General features: G+C 34.0%; 1 protein-coding gene across 2 annotated transcripts; it reads right to left on the bottom strand.

Annotated features, from left to right (window-relative positions):
• Positions 1-532: 532 nt before the first annotated feature.
• LOC107453907 (ras-related protein Rab-13) lies at positions 533-17,096 on the bottom strand. 2 transcript variants are annotated; one of them, XM_016070922.5, is made up of 6 exons: positions 16,908-17,096; positions 11,572-11,622; positions 7,282-7,405; positions 5,455-5,579; positions 2,766-2,890; positions 533-877 (listed from the first exon to the last, which is right to left on the bottom strand). In XM_016070922.5, exons 1-6 carry the CDS (start codon positions 16,957-16,959, stop codon positions 677-679), a joined length of 678 nt encoding a protein of 225 aa, XP_015926408.1. In that variant the 5' UTR covers positions 16,960-17,096; the 3' UTR covers positions 533-676. The 2 variants fall into 2 exon arrangements, with proteins under 2 accessions (XP_015926408.1, XP_071038015.1); XM_071181914.2 differs by having other exon boundaries at positions 16,994-17,087.
• Between the last annotated feature and the right edge of the window lie 204 nt (positions 17,097-17,300).

A 17,300-nucleotide genomic window follows, 5' to 3' on the forward strand; every position in this document is an offset into this window, starting at 1 on the left:
TGGAAGTATTTTCCCGCTTTTTAACTCACTTCTGCTTCAAGTGAAAATCAAATAGGCTAAAAATAATTACGTAAGCTTTAAGATTTCTAATTGAAAATTTAGCTTTATTGTCTGAAATTACGTATATATGTGCGGGTAAGAAAAAAAGATTTATCATAATCCGGCGGATTATTTTTAAGGTCAATCAGATAAAAAGACGGAAAAAATTATTCAGAAGCTAATTTATTTGTAACTTGAAACTAAAAATTATTACCTTTTTCTAGTCAACTCTATTTTAGTCTCGTTAAAAATTTTTTTTTTGCTGATTTCAGTTTGGTTTTGGCTTTGATTGATCTCTAAAATGTTTCGTCACTTTTTGAAAATATTTCGTCTTTCCTTTCACTTTACTATCATTATTAGGTTTTTACGCCTTCTTTTTAGAAAAATTAAGAGAACAGGTAGTTTTGATGATGATTTCAGAACACCTTACGTATTTGTTGCAATTACTTCGTCAGATATTTCATGTAGCTATTAACACATCAATAACTTTGTATTTTAGGCATATGAATGTTTTTATTACATTATTTAGTATTTAGAGTACGAAACATACACTATTTTTACAATCACAAAGTAACCAATCTGTGTATATGTACAGCAGTTTTTTCGTTCCTTTTTTGACATAAATAGTTCTTAAATATCAGATAACGTGTGCTTTCGTGTCGCTACTTTCGAAGTAGCTGCAGCAACCTTTCTTCACCCTCTGGTTTTCTCGGTTCAGATATATTTTACGAACGTCCAACTCTTCGTCGTTTTCTCTGTAGAGTCTGGTTGTCTCATCCGGTTCTGCAGCAGCTTTTTTCCTGTCCTCCAACATCATTTCGGTCAATCTTTGAAACACCTGAAATCAACAATTTTAAATGAATGCATTAGACATACTTATTAGTTATGGGATACCTGCAAGTGACGTAGTGTGGGTATGTCGATCCTGATAGGTTGGTTACGTTTGCAACTGTTCTTTCCATTCTATTTCGAGTAAGCCCGTCAAGTATCAATTCTCATAAATGACACGTTCTATATTCTTACACACAAAGATTCTTTTATAAAGATTTCAATTCTTTTATTATATATTTCTTACTTATCACGAAGACAGGTACGAAGCCATGTAGAATATAAACAAACTAATTGCGCATCGAAATTGCCAGGTACATGAAACAAAAATATATCACGGTTACACTAAAATACTTAAACAAATAATAAGTCTAAGTTAAGTAAAAGACATAGACGAGAAAGGATTATATTTCTACACTTTCGATGTGCGATATGGAAGTGTATTTAATCCACATTCAAGTTAAAGTTCTGACTTATGTGGAGAACATTATCTCAAATTTAACTCGCCATTTTGCTTATAAACGAGCAGCTGATCTTCTTCTTATTGCACTGCAAGTACCCAATTGAATCATTAGTGTTAACTATTGCGAACCTTAAATAAACGTTTAATAACTAAGTAAACTTTGGGCCGATTTTCCAGTTCTATGAAGGATCGAACTCCAATCTGCTTGTTTCACCTCTTCATACTTTAACTCTCTTTTTCGAAGGTACTTCTTCAAATATTTGATTACAACAGGGGTAATTGGATATCACAAAGATCTTTCAGGAATATCTTGAAATCAGCTATACTGGAAATGGTAATTATTGTTTGAGACTCTATAATTAGCCTTATAAGCTCATTAATAAGAGCTATGCAGGAAATTGTTAAGGCTCTTTTGCACCTTGGAGAACGAAAGGGGATCAAATATAAATAAGACTTTTTAATAACAGTGGACGATTTTTATTCCTATAGTCGTGTCAACAATAGAACTTAAAATGTAATCAAAAAATTTTTTTGGCAGTGTTTAGTTCTTTAAAAGTTTTTTTTAGTAGCTTAAATCACGAGTGAGCGTAATGTTCTTAATGCTGTTGCACAATGAGGAATAATTAAGTTTTTAAAAATCGATAACTTATAAATATGTTATCTGTGAATGACAGAAATGGGTGGTTGTTGACTTCCAACGGTAAATGTTGGCAATCACATAGTCGCTTTGGTAAATGTCCGAAATATACACTAGGTCTAGTTACCGGCACAGTTTGGCAAATCTATCCTGTCGAGGTCTAGAGTATGCAAATGGTGCAACTTATTTAAACAAGGCCACGAGGAAGGCGAAAGCTTCCTGCACTTCAATCAAGAACGATTCTTACAACAGAGAAATCTGGTCAAATTTGTGACCTTATTTCTACTGACTGACAAAGTAAAGTTTGAGAAATTAATGCTATAACAAAGACTGGTCGAATGCTGCGAAGCATACTTCATAACGATTTGAAATATCGAAAAATCTCAGAGAGGTGTGTGCCTAGAATAGTAAGCACAAATCAAGAGGAGGACAAAGAAAAGACATAGTGCTCTTGCAACAGGACAATCCGACACCTCATAAAGCCGTTGCAATGCAATAAAAATTACAGGCATTAGACTAAGAAATAGTGGAACATCCTCCATCTAGCCTGGACTTGGCATCTTTAGAGTGCTATTTGTTTGGACTCCTTAAAGAAGTCTTGGGCTCAATATAGTGAACTAAACATAGGTGTCTAATACGCTAAGCTAAAATGAAGTCATAATCAGTATTAGTGATTTCATATTTATCATATCATATCTTATTTATCATATCTTATTTCACCAAACATAAAATAAAATCATCAAAATTTAATTATGTGCAATCTAATTATATCTATTTAAAATGTTTTCATGTGTGTACCTCTTTGACATTGACGTCATCTTTGGCACTGGAATGGTAGAGGTAGAGCCTGTGTTCTTCAGCAAAATCTTGAGCCAGTTCCTCTAGCACTTCCACCTGGCTGCTCTCTTCACTCTTGTTGCCAACTGCCCTTTTTCGATGCGAGAGAACAATTCAAACAACTTTCAATAATAATGTATCACATTCTACTTACATAACACATTTAAAGTGTAACTGAGGCAAATACGCAAGCTGAACGATCTGCAACGTTCTTGTTGGTAAATAAATAGTTACTTTAATATATTATATTTATTTTGTTCGCGTAACCTTTAAAGTTCTCAATTGAAAACCCCTTCAGGAAGGAGAAAGAAGTGCTTCTCTCACGCTTCGAGAGTCTAAGTACGGAAGAGTAAGCATACCCAAGTCAAAACTCTTGAGGGTCCCCATCAAAAAATTTTGATGGTTTATGTTGGTTTCAGTGCTATTCATGATGGTCAGCATCCTCCAGCATTTTCCATTACGTGTTCATGGTTTTTGATATGCCAACAAACTTCCATCATTCCATAATGGAAAGTGCTACTTTAATACTATGATGGTTACTCATCAAGAGGAGTATAACTCTCATGGATCAACAATCCATGATGATTTCATCTATGCATCTCCATGATGGTTTAATAGGAATTCTTGTTGGTTATCAGGAATATACCATCAAAGCAATTTGGGTGTTTTTTTATGTTGGACCATCATAAAGCAGTTCCACATTAAGGTGATGGTTGTTCATGATCGTTTCTACATTTGATTTCTAAGATACTATAATGGAAATATCTGATGGTTCAACATGAACAAACCATCAAAACAAGTTGCTATTCTTATGTTGGACCATCATCCGAATTACTACATTGAGGTGATGGCTACTTATGTTGGCCACCATCAAGAAGTATAATGGTTCATGATGGAATCAATGATGGTTATTATCAAGATTATGCTGGTCCATCAATGGAAAACCATAAAATTTTTTGACTTAAGTACGTACGAATATGTGAGTACCGAATTTAAATCACATGTGTGGGATCTTGGCCCTCTAGAGTGAAAAAAACTCGTTTTATATATGATACCATGGGCCTTGGATGGAGAATAGTGCAATCTCGTATGTGTGATGATAACCTTGAGAGGATTAAAAACTATTACTCCTTTAATTGATTTTTTTCCTAGTCTTATTCCTAAGTGATGTTTCTTCGTGGGAGTTTCCGAAGCTAAATTGAAGTCTGAGAGAGCTACGCCAGGACGTTAAGGTGTTTAGGAAACCATTGGTACCTTTTATTGGAAGGGAGTAAAGGAAAAGGTCAAGGGGTAATTTATAATTGTCTGCGATTTCAGTTTGGGATTTTTTAGAATGTTTAATGTCTGCCATTAAATGAACACGCCGTTAGCAGTCTGAGTTCAAAAACTTTCATGCACGCGTATTTTCCTTAGTGGTATTTGTTGATGGTCTTTCAGAACGTACTTCATAGCTAAAATCACCAAGAACTGTCTTGTTTCATTGATAATCTCGGAAATTCAAACATACAATCAATACCAAGGCTCAAAAGACAAAGGGTTCGCCTACCCATGACGTTAGAATCCCATCAGGGGTTGGAAGATACAAATTCTGCTCCCGGTTCTCACCGACTAGAGTGCTGACGTAAAATATCCTTAGTGGTAGATTGATCATGAATTAGAACTTCCCTTGTCGTTGGGCTAATCGTGGGAAGTTTTCGTGAATTTCCTCATCATGTTACGCAAAGGTGGGTTAGTTCCATTCGAAAGCCCGTCACGAAGACTGATACTCTGATACTTGATCCAGGAGTTCCCTTGTCTTCTGGGTTGGGTTCAAAACTATATGTCTGACATTGATATTCTTAAACTCGGAATTGGGTCCATTGTTCAATGTCAGTTATAAAATAAAATAAAACAATTATCAACAAAAACTTCCGTTATTGGGGCAAAAGCATTTATCATCAACTTACCGAGTTTCACACAAAACTTGATGACAATCCATCGAGCGCTACCTTGTGGCTTTACACTACAAATAAAAAGAGTTTAAAAAATGTCTGTCTTATCTCCCTGGATAATCTGTAACAATTAAGTGCCGGTCAGGAGTTCGCTGCCCTCTTTACTGATACCCAGCCGGTGTGAAATGGGTGGGATTTCATTAAGCCTTACAATAAATTGACTACTTTTCGAACACATATTTTGTTTGTCTTTTTTTTATACTGACCTCTTTCACATCATGCCAACTGGTCAATATCACAGGTTTTGAAAATCCGACACTTACAGAGAGGATTAGTTGGATATTGAGAGGACAAGGTAATTCTAGTAATACTAATAGTTGGTGAAAGTCAATTGTAATTAAAAAAGACAAAGGGTTTTTCGTAGCTTTTACTACGAGATTTAATCGAGGGAAAGACATGGTGAAACTTTTGTACTCTGCTAAATATATATATATATATATATATATATATATATATATATATATATATATATATATATATATATATATGTAGCATAATAAATAAAAACAAAAAACACGAAGAAAATTAAGAAAACATTTGAAAACATCTACATAGTCATCTGAACCGTGAAAGCTGTTGTTAACTAGTTAACTTACATAATGAAAAGCAGATGATTAGATTATGAGTAGTTTGCCTAGAAATTTACTCTAAATACTCACCAAGGAAAACTGGTATTCCGGCCAGGTTTTCCCGAGTTTCTTTGAGCCACCAAAACACTTCATCGAAGGTTTCCTTTTTGGTGACATCATACATCACTATAGCACCATTCGCTCCCCGAAAAAACCTGTCAGAGATATTTTATGTTACATAAGCTTTTATTGTTTGAAATACTTCTTTAATATACAGAATTCTTTAACAGATGAGCACATTCATTCAATTATAATGAGTTAGGGTATGATAAGATTTTGGTAATTTGTTGTTTGATAAGTTCTCAATTTTTTTTAATATTTCTCTATATATCATAAAACAGTAATGGCATAAAAGTGTTTTTCAATGCTGTCGGTACGTTCTTACGGGCTAAAAATTTACTTTATATAGGGTAAACCAGCCAGTGAAGGAGCACTACCCAGTGAAAGAACATTTCATATATATTGATAAAAAATAAGAATTTAAAAGTTTTTCTTTAGATTGATTGGTAACAATAGCTTACTGCCAAACAATAGGAAGTCATCTAGCAATGTTTTGGATTACCTGGTCAAATAGACTTCTCTGGAAAAATTTTTAAATTTGTTATTATCTCTGCAGCATCTTGTTTCTTTGAAAAAATTATAAGCTGAGGGTTTGTATTTATATGTTTGAAGTGGAATTAATTGCATGTAATAGTTTTATTTTTCTCACTATGAAGATAAGAATTCAAAATATAGTTATTGAAGTTGCGTTTTATTTTTTTAAGCATCATAGCATAATAAAGTACTGAGATGAGGGGATGTTTATTCACTGGATCACCAAACGATGAAAAACCAGAGAAGGAACAAATGTTCCTTTACTGTTTTTTTTCTAAGTTAATGAAAATGAAGGAAAAACTTTAATTTTCTTGTACCTTTAGTGATGTTTTGCATCAAAAGTATGTTAAAAATACAAAAAACAACTTCTAACCAGTGAAGGAACAGGCATTTTCCTTTACTGGGCATAGATTTCCCAGTGAATGAACAGTATGGGTTAATATGTTGACACTTTACTTTTCAATTCATGATTACAAAAAAACTTTACATTTTCCAAGTGTTTGTATGTTATAATTTCAATAATAGGTTTGTTTTTAGATATTTGTATGGCATATAAATTCATAAAGAGCATTAAAAAGTAACCAAAATTAAGAGTTCTTTTAGTGGGAAATTTCGTGTTCATTCAGTGGTAAGAGCTGTTCCTTCACTTGGCCTTCTCACTACTTGTTATTTTAACCTCCAAAACTTTAGAACAATATTATGTAAGTTCTCTACAATTTTTTTTTTTACATAATTTTCAATTAGTAGCAAATATGTTGACACTGCCATTTAACTAAAATTACGAATTTTGAAATTAATATGATTTTTTAAAAGGAAAGCGAAGTTTAAGTGTTCCTTCACTGGTTAGTTTACCCTATTGCTGTTTTTTTCACGTGAAGATTTTTTCGGTGTACTATTCTTGAAACTGTTCATTGATTACAGCACGGTTAACAAAGAAAATACACACTAGAAATGCTCACTGAATAGGGAAAATGCACACTGTTCAGTTTTCAACAAGTTTGTAACTTATTTATATTGTAGCGATTTTCGGAAGAAAAGACTACGACTAAAAAGAGTAAGAAAAAATATTTAAGGACGGCGATTCTGCAACTTCGCGCACGCACGCACGCACGCACGCACGCACACACACAGATATATATATATATATATATATATATATATATATATATATATATATATATATATATATATATATATATATATATATATATATATCCATATATATATATGTATAAGAAATAAATAAAAGTTTTTAAATGATACCTGTTGACGATACTTTTGAATCTCTCCTGTCCTGCCGTGTCCCACACCTGCAGATCAACAGGTGTATCTCCCACTTTGATCCTCACTTTCTTGCAATCCACTCCCACTGTACTCTCATGAACATCTGAAAACAATTTAATTCATTTTTTGAAAATAACGTTTCACAAAATATGCTTTAGTAAGGTTAAGTCTTAAGTCCTATCTTAAGTTTTTCTCTTTTTTCCATTAAATCGTTAGTCTCGAAGTGGGCTGATCGTAAGGATACGGTTCTCAGTTATAGAACACGGAAGTCAAGCATCACAGACTGCTGTCAGTAAGCGGATGGGTGACCACTTTGATCAGTCTGCGTAGAGACCGAGGGTGCCCGATATAGGTTCCCTTTAAACTTTTTTACCGCAAAGTGCTTCGGGCTACCAGAGCAGGGGAGCCATTCCCTCTGCAGAGTATCAAAATTGCGATGGCATGTCTTTAGATCATCCTCAGGGATGTTTCCCAGACCCTCGCCCATTGCGTAGCTCTAGTACGATGTTAATAAAATACCTATCAACCTACCATTAAATTCGGAAAGTGTCCCTTTCTTCCCGTATATCCCTGAAAAGTTGGGGGAACATTTTAGACCGGGGCATTTCAGACAGACCCCATGAAAAGGCTGTGACAGAATTTAGACTTGCTGTGGGTCATGACGGTTTTGCGCACTGCATTGGTATTTTTACGAGTCCGAATTGCACACTCTGTAGGAAATTCGAAGTAATGGATAGGAAGCACTTGATGGGATGTTCGGCAGTACACGGAGACTTCAAAGTGAAAAAATATTGGAGGGCTAGGCATCTGCTAATGAGTCTTTGACTTATTTCTCTTATCTATTTCATTTGCATACATTCTTCTTGTTAAGAGTTTGTTAATTTCTGCCATTGGAAATAAAAAAAGCCTGCCATTAAATAGTTGTCCAAAAGAATTTTTTCCATCTCCCTCCTAAAATAATTGGCCAATATGCTTTCCAAAAATAGCAGCTTCGACTTTCTCTGATTTCTAAATAAAAGAATTTACTAATGTGCCTTTCAATGCGCGCAACAAATATATAGATTTCTTCACATTTAAATTAAATAATAAAATTATTTTTATTTCTATTTTTAAGTTTTTACTAAGTTGAATGACTCTTAAAAAGTTCGTCTCTTGAAAAGCTCTTAAGAAATGCTCAAAAATTTGTGTCGAAGTTCACTTCCTAAAATTGTATTAGTTTATTTTTCAACCCTGCAAATTTCGGCTTCATACATATAAATTTCTAACACACAAAAAAAATTTTTTTTGTGTGTCTTATTTACGAATCTTATTTGTCACTACTAAGTTTTAGATCAAACAAATCTAATGAGAAAAGTTTTAACAATTAGTATTACACAAAATGTTCACTGATAGTTATAGGAGTCAATGAATGAGAGAGTATGACAATGCATGAGGGAAAAAACCAATTAAAACACTTTTTTCATTACCGTAGTTGAACAGCCTAACCAATTTACTACTAATGTTCAACTCCGTAGTCCTGTAATTTTGAACCCAATTCAGAAGATAAAGGAAATCCTGGTCAAAGTAATGGGAGAAAGCATTGGATCAAGTATTGGGCCTTCGTGGAGGACTTTTTTGATGGAACTAATCCGCATTTGCATTACATGGAGAGGAAAACTACGAAAATCTCCCACAGTTAGCCTAATACAAGGGGACTTTAACGCATGATCCGTCTACCACTGAGAATATTTTGCGTCAGCACTGATGTGGTTGGTGCAAGTCGGATATGGAATTCGTATCGACCAGCCATCGCTTGGATTCGAACTCGGTTCACCTCATTGGAAGGCGAACGCAAATCCCCTGAGCCACCACAGCTGTAAAACAAATTTTTTAAAATAATAGGAATGTATCATAATTAAAATTTCAAAAACAGAGCTAGTAAACAAAAACGTATTTTATTCAGTGGTAAAATTGCTACCCTGATTCTTAATGTTTTTTTCTAAAAACTTGCTTAAGAAATTTGAATTTGAAACATTAAATACAATAAAACTGTTACGATGTACTCTTTTCATTTTATATTATTTCTAGTGTCTTCATTTTTCCAGAGAAAAATTTATGAACGACTAAAATTTCAAAAAATTGTTTCCTGCTACTATATGTTTCTAATCAATACGCATATCATTTAAATTAATTAAACACTTCATTCAAAGCTAGTATTTGATAAGATGGCATATCAAAAGAAGGAAAAAAAACAAGATACTGTCTGGGGTCAAATTTATAGAAACTTTTTACGCAATTTAAACCATTTATTTAAAATTAAATAAGTACGTGTTTAAGAATAAAAATGGTCTTGATTACGACAAGCATCATCACAACATACTATTGCATTAAAATGCAAGGCGTTGAGGGTTAAAAATAAAACAAAATGTGGATTGAAATTTTTCCCACATATTTTCATTGTATTTCATAAACAAATGCTTATTTCAACATATCATACTTTTTATCAATATAAAATTTTTAAGCATCATAGTATTCATTTTTCAATTCATAGGGAGATTTCGCAGTTTTACTTGAGCTTCCGCACGTTCCCGTACTGCGCATGCTCGTGTTTATTTCAGATGCTGCGCGTATCTTAACGGTCGTGATTAACACTACAACAACAAGCACGCTCTGTATAGTTGTTAAATATTTTTTTCTGTTTAAGCCTACCTTCGAACAAAAAACATGGACACGGAATGCGAATTTGACGAAACGTTATTGATGAAATTTGGAAGTGAATCATGTTGATTGAACGTGAAGATATCTCTTAAGTTCATTGTAAATGTTTGTTATGATTTTCTAGTCAAAGATCAAACGATATTTCTCTACGTTAGCGTTTTTAATTTACGGATTTTTACGAAATCTCTTATTTTCAGTCACGTAAGCTTTATATTTTTTCAAGAGCGCTAGCGCATATGACCAGAATTTATGCATGCGCATTCTTAATGGGCATGTGCAATTACCTGCAATCTTACGTTAGGGAGTGTACGGAAGCCAACCTAAGTTTGCGAAATCTCCCTAATAACATGCTCATTATTTATTTATAGCTCTAAATGTGTATTAACATAAATGTGTCAGCAAATGTGTGTTACTGAGCAACATACTGTCATACCAATGTATTGGTGGCGGCGCTTACCTTTTTCGAGCAGTAGATACTCGAGTTATGTCTCGAGAGGAACAGAAGCAGAAATGGATAATAATTCTATTCTGAAATGTCCTACCTCATGCTTACGGTGGTTTGTGTGACGTAATCGTCGCCAGGCAGATTTTACATTATTACTAAGATTCAATACATAAAGAACTTTGACAATATCGTGGACATGTATTGAAAAAGTTAAAACCAAAATCCTAATTTAAATTAGAAGAAATTTTACAAATGAAATTCAGCTGTAGAAATTTTAAACATAAATTTCTAGAAATTTTAAATATAAATGGTACTACATAATTTGTAACTGTGATACCACTTATTGGTGAAGGAACCTGCCTTTTTTGAGCAATAGTGTGTACTCAAATTAGGGCTCGAGAGGTGAGTGAGGATGTAGTAAAGCGCGTAACGAAGCTTTGAGATGAATTTTCTATTTTATCTCACGACAGAGATGGAAATAATTCTTCTGCCTACAATGCTGAAATGCTCCGAACTCATGCTTACGGTGGTTTGCGTGATTTAATGGCCACCGGGCAGATTTTAAATGATTACTAAAATTCCATGCATAAAGACAATATCACGGACATCTCTTGAAAAAAAATAAAAATAAAACTCTATGTACTTTTGCATGGGCAAAGCCGTGGACTACCGTTAAAGTATTGTACTAGATAATTTTAATGGGTGACTAGGCTGGACGTCAAAAGTCCGTTATTTCTAATAGAAAGGTCATTATTACATAATAAAAAAAATTTTAAGTTCATTTTCTTAAATGTACATTTTGAGCTAATGCAATTGTTAAAAAAGCGTTTTTCAACCTATTTTTTGGAATGCGCATTTTGAGTTAGATCCATTATTTTTAAAATGCATACATTTTCTTAAAAGTTATGAAGTCATGCACAATCATCAAGTTATGAACAATTTCTTAAGTACGTAATTTGATAGATCCCAACTAACAAATTCACCAATGAAATGCAATTTTCCATTAAAATGTATGTAGTTAAGTAGATAAGCATAATAAACAGATAAACAAAAACCATTCAATTAAAAGAAGCACATTATTTAAAAATTAAATTTGAATGCGAAAAAGAATTTAAATAAATTCTTACTTTGAAACTTGGAGTCAGCAAATCTGACAACAAAACTCGTTTTGCCAACTCCTATAAAGAAACATCGAAATGCTTAAAGAAATCTTCAATATTTTTATTAATATGAACTGAATCGAATGAAATCAAGCAAAAGTTATATTGTAAAAAGTTTTATTTACACTGATGAAATAAATGAAGAGCATATATTTTATCGAATTTCATGAAAAGAACTGAACTGAATGTAAAAACCACTGCTTCTGGACAAAAATATTGTGCATAAAATACGTAAACGTGCACGTGTCAGTAGGTGGAGCCAGTAGAGAAACAGGGTTTTTAAGTGCGCTTAAGTTAACATGCATATTTCGTTCGCTAGCACACCTCAGAAAATTTCTTGGTGTTATTTTGTAGCAATAGGTTGAATTCAAATTGTAACAGTAAAAATAAGTAACCACCGACGTTTAGATGATGGAATGAAGTGGTTAATTGTAGGGAGGCTAAAAGCAAGTCAATCTCAGGTCCAGATTTGCAGAGAGTTCAATTTAACGGCCAGCGTCGTGCGTAACTCATGGAAACAGTTCCGGGATACCGGATCCCTTAAAAGAAAGCCTGGGCAAGGTCGTCCAAGAACTATGACGACCAGAGAAGATCACCACTTGTCCATTATAGTGAGGCGTAACAAAGGGGCTTCAGCTTCTCAGCTCTCTCGTGGCTTGTACGCAGTCACAGGAATCAGTGTATCAAGGGTGACTGTTTCCAAACGACTTCATGAGAGAGGGTTGTTTGCAAGATGACCTGCTCTTTGCACCCAGCTCACTTCTGTGAACAGGAGAATGGCTCTCAGCATGATACAGAGAGCATAGAGATTGGAATATGGATCAATGGGCGACCGTTTTCTTCACTGATGAGTCCCGGTTAAACCTGAACACCGATTATCGCCGTATGTTCATATGGAGAGCACCAGGGACAAGCTGCACTCCCTTCAATGTCCGCGAAATCGAAGATTGTGGGGAGGTGTGCGACCATCCAACATGATGCTTGCCTAGACCATTGTGGCTGTTTAATGGTTTGGAAAAGCATCATGCTGGATGGTCGCACACTTCCCCATGTCTTTGAAAGAGGCTCTGTTACTGGCGTGAGGTATAGGGGTGAGATCTTGGAGCTTTATGTTCGCTTTTTCAGGGGTGCAGTTGGCTCTGAGTTCATTTTAATGAACGATAACACTTGGCCACATAAAGCTCTTCTGGTCGATGAATTTCTAGAGAGGGGAGATATTTGCCGGATGGATCTCCAGATGGATCAACCCTATAGAGGTCTGAGATGCTCTGCGGTGGGCAATTGCATCTCGCTACTCCCCTCCGAGAACCCTCCAGAGAATGAAAGCAGCGTTGCTGAACGAGTGGGACCAATTGCCAGAGGAAATGATAAACTGCTTATTTCAAGTATGAAATCACGTTGGAAGGCCTGCATATCTGTAAAGGGGACCCTTATTAACTCATTTTTTTTTGCTTATTTTGCAACTGCTGTTTCATACCTTCCGACACCAACGAGTGTTACGCACGATTGTGCGTGTGTATTACAATTGATGAATGGTTATTTGCATTGTATTGTATCAATGCATGTACATATAAAATTTCATTAAAATCGGTCCAGTAGTTCTAGAGATAATCGACCCAGTTTGCAAATTATCTTAAATTATTACACCTTTGCATGTTACTGTTAATGACCGAAATTGGTGGTGGTCGAACTTCCAGCGGTGAATGTTGACAATCACATAATTGCTTTGGTAAATGTCCGAAATATGCACTAGATCTAGTCATGTGCCACTGCCCTGTATGCCCTACATCAATGTTTTCTTAAGATCAGCAGCCACTGCCCAGAATGCATTTAACTGCTACTCCGAACACTGATGTTTCTTCTAATCTATCCACAGTAGGCATTAAAATCCCGAATAAATATAATCAATATCAACGAATAAATTAATATCAAATCGGATATAACAAATATTTCGTACATTCACCAAAGGGAGTATGTGATTGTTTACATTTCACCTATGAAAGTCGACATTCTCTTGATTTCGGTTATTCACCGTAACATCTGTAAAAAGTGCTATTTTTTACTCGTTCACGTTATGCCATTATTGTACAGTAATGTTTACACTTTCTTTCAAAGCTATTAGTTGGTCTCAGTCGATTTAGCGTAAAAAGTACTCAAGTAACAATATCACTTCTCTAGATAGCTATGATAAAGCAAAGTCATAAATATTAATCAGTACCAGAAAGAACATACTTTTTATTTATGAAAACTCTTTCATGTTTAGACTTTTTATTAATCTCTCTCATTTCATTATGAAAAAAAAACACTCAAACAACAATAATTTATTTATCTAGAGAGAAATGTCAGGTTTTAAATAAGTGTCCAAAACTGAACTTTTTTCTATATAAACAATTATAACTTCTAAACTATAAGACCATGCATGGAGCCTAGAATTTTGTCTATAATTTAAGATTTTGCATCTAGAATTTATCCAAAAATAATAGAATATTATCAATACGTATTTCCGTGTCGATATAGGCACGAGAAAGCAACATTCCAAGTATAAAAAAGTATGGACAAAATACTTTTTATAAGGGCCCTAAGCCCCTATTCGCTGACGCTCACCAACCCCAGTGATTGCTTCGCAATAATTGCTGTTTCTTGGCCCAAAACAGTTGAAATTATTCAACTATAAATATATATGTAATAAAAGAGCACTTGTGCCCCCACTTCTCAAGCCTAAATTATTCCTTTATGATACTATCAAGATCTATAATTGAACATAAAATCATTTTTCTAAGTAATCATTTTTTGAAAAAGCATTTAAAATTAAAAATATATTGTTATAACAAATTTGGTGAGTTCACAACAGTTATTTAATATTTTTGCTGACCAAACGGTCGGATGTATATTTTAAATACAATTTTTGTATTCATCACTTTGTGCATGAAGCTGAAAGTTTAAGTTCTAAATCATTTAACGAATCTCTTTAACCGTCATTCATAATAGTATATTAATGTCATTTGCACTAAAAAATAATAATTGTAAAGCGGTTATCAGACACCAATTTAAATAACTTTATCTTAAAAAGTTACGTAGAATTACATTATTCAAATAATGATAATAATAAAAACAATCCTCCTAAACAAAATGTATTGGCAACAATGGAAAACTGAGGCACCATCATTAGAATTTTATATATATAAGATACATAAAAACTATTGCAACTTCTGAACAGTTTATTAACCCTTGATTAATTCAATGTGGAGGAAAGTATCGAAAACAATACTTTATTTGTCTAAATTAGCAATGTCAGATATGTAAATAAATCAAGTAAAACACTATAATTTTGCAAATGAAACCATTATTTCAAAGAACAATTTGTTTTTATTCTATTAATCGTAAAAACATTCAAGTTTATGCTTCATTTGAACAGATAAAAATATTTACATTCCTTCATCTCCATTCACGCTCTCTCGCTTTCGGCCCCTCTCACCAGAATCTGATGCAACTTTTCACCACTTACATTGAAGGTGGTACTTGAAATAGTTTTTGCTGCGGGAAACATATTTTTAGATGTTCAATTTAAACCTTATTTTGACTGACCTATTTTTGGAGAAGAAAAAGTATCCTTGTCCAAACATTATTAAAGTTATTACTAATATATTATAACCGGTGGTGAAAAAAAATTCAGAATAGGTTTGCTGTTACCAGGACTCAACTCCGACTGCTTGCTATTTTCAACCCAACCCTAAAAATAAGGAATCTTTTGAATTAAGAATCGTAATAAACGAACTTCGACGCGAAATTTGTTTGATAGAGCGGACCAGCATTTTCGTCACATAGAGAGGAAAACATCAAAAACTCTCCCTGAAGACAATGTGACTCTAAGATCCGTCATGTACTGAGAATCGTTGGAGGAGCCATATGCAGTATACGAATCAACCAACTATTGCGAGGATTGAATCTATGTTGGCCCACGTTTGCTTTGACATTTATATTTTGTATTTGACTACTAGGAGGCTAAGTCCCTGTCCGCTGACCCTGTCCACCAACAACGATGATTGCTTCGCTCTAATTGCTGTTTCTTGGCATGAGGCAGTTGAAATTATTCAACTATAAATATATGTACTAAAAAGAACACTTGCGCCCCCACTTTCCAAGTCCAAATATTTCCCTCCCATATGATTCTATTAAGATCTATGAGTGAACATAAATCATTTTTCTAAGTAATCACTTTTTGAAATAGCATTTAAAATTAAAAGTGGATTGTTATGACAAATTTGGTGAGCTCACAACAGTTATTTAATATTTTTGCTTACCAAAACAGACGGATGTATTTTAAATACAATTTTTGCATTCATCAATTTGTGCATGAAGCTGAAAGTTAAGTTCTAACTCATTAATGAATCTCTTTAACCGTCATTCATAACAGTATATTAATGAGACTTGCCCACAAGAATAATAATCATAAAACGGTTAATAAAATTGAACACCGATTTCAATAACTTTAACTTAAAATGTAACGTAGAATTAGATCATACTACTAATAAGAATCAACCTTTCATCCCTTCAGTGGGTCGATAAATGAGTACCAAGCATGCTTGGGAACTAAACACTGGGGGTTTCGTGTTCGGCTGACCATCTAACCGGAACATCTGCTCCTGCACCCCTGAGCTCAAAAAAGGTCAAGAAAACTGAGATGGTCACAGTAGCCCTTGGCCCTGTATGGGCTGTCGCTCCGCTGAGTTTAGTTTAGTTTTACTAATAAGAATAATAAAAAAAACTTAAATTAGAATCCTAAACTCTTAATTTAGACATCAAGCAAAATCAAAAACGTAATAATAACAGTGCAGGTAATTTTAACCTTTAAATTAAGGATGCAAAAATATTTATAGGAAAACAATAATTTTATGACTTACATCAATTTCATGCTGATGACAACCAAAACAATAGGAAAATTAATGGGGGAAAACTGGAACCTACCATGTGATTTTCTACCCAATAAAAATATATTGACAACAATGGAAAACTGCGTCACCATCATTAGACTTTTATGTATAGTGATTCTCCATAGGATTTTCTGTTAAGATAAAATTATTAAAAAAGGTAGTTCCACTATAATTCTAACTTAGTAGTTTATTTATGTATTTTCATTGGGTATAAAGTTAAAAATTATTAAGAAATTTTTTTTTATTCTGCTTCAAACATCTTATCAAAAAAATTTTGATAATCCCCCCTCCCCCCTAATCTTTCGGAACGGCACTTCTAGCTGGCGTGGCACTACCGGTTCAATATGATTATTTGTTTGGAATTAAACTTACCACTCTCCCCCACAAGGATTACTTTGAATTCCTCGGCTGCGTTGGCGGCCATCTTCTTATATCACTCACACCCTCTCATCACTTACCGACAGTAAAAATTTCAGAACATTTTTCTTTTTTCCCATCCAAAGTTCTTCCTTCTATCATGTTTCGTCAATACTTTTATTGTTCCGTTCTTCACACACAATACACCTGATTATCATTTCTCTTTATTCGACATTCAAGGGGGAGAAAAGATAAAAAGCTTATCTCTTACGAAAATGATAAATTTCTGTTAAAGCTTGCACGGAATTCTATCATAAACTAAACCTGTCAATAGTGTCACTGAAAAGTTATCGGAGGATTTCACGACATATTGAGAGGTTGTTTGTATTCATCACAGGATAGTACACA

This window comes from Parasteatoda tepidariorum, chromosome 4 (assembly GCF_982258835.1).
Source record: "Parasteatoda tepidariorum strain Cologne lab strain chromosome 4, Ptep-v5.0, whole genome shotgun sequence".
Lineage (NCBI taxonomy): Eukaryota > Metazoa > Arthropoda > Arachnida > Araneae > Theridiidae > Parasteatoda > Parasteatoda tepidariorum.

What these genes read in the sequence shown, in the direction of transcription:
- LOC107453907 (XM_071181914.2), bottom strand. Translation starts at nt 17,054, where the DNA reads ATGATAGAAGGAAGAACTTTGGATGGGAAAAAAGAAAAATGTTCTGAA. An exon ending in TGCTGACTCCAAGTTTCAAA is followed by an intron (nt 7,406 to 11,571) that starts GTAAGAATTTAT and finishes AATTGTTTTCAG; the next exon opens with ATGTTCATGAGAGTACAGTG. An exon ending in TTCAAAAGTATCGTCAACAG is followed by an intron (nt 5,580 to 7,281) that starts GTATCATTTAAA and finishes TATCTCTGACAG; the next exon opens with GTTTTTTCGGGGAGCGAATG.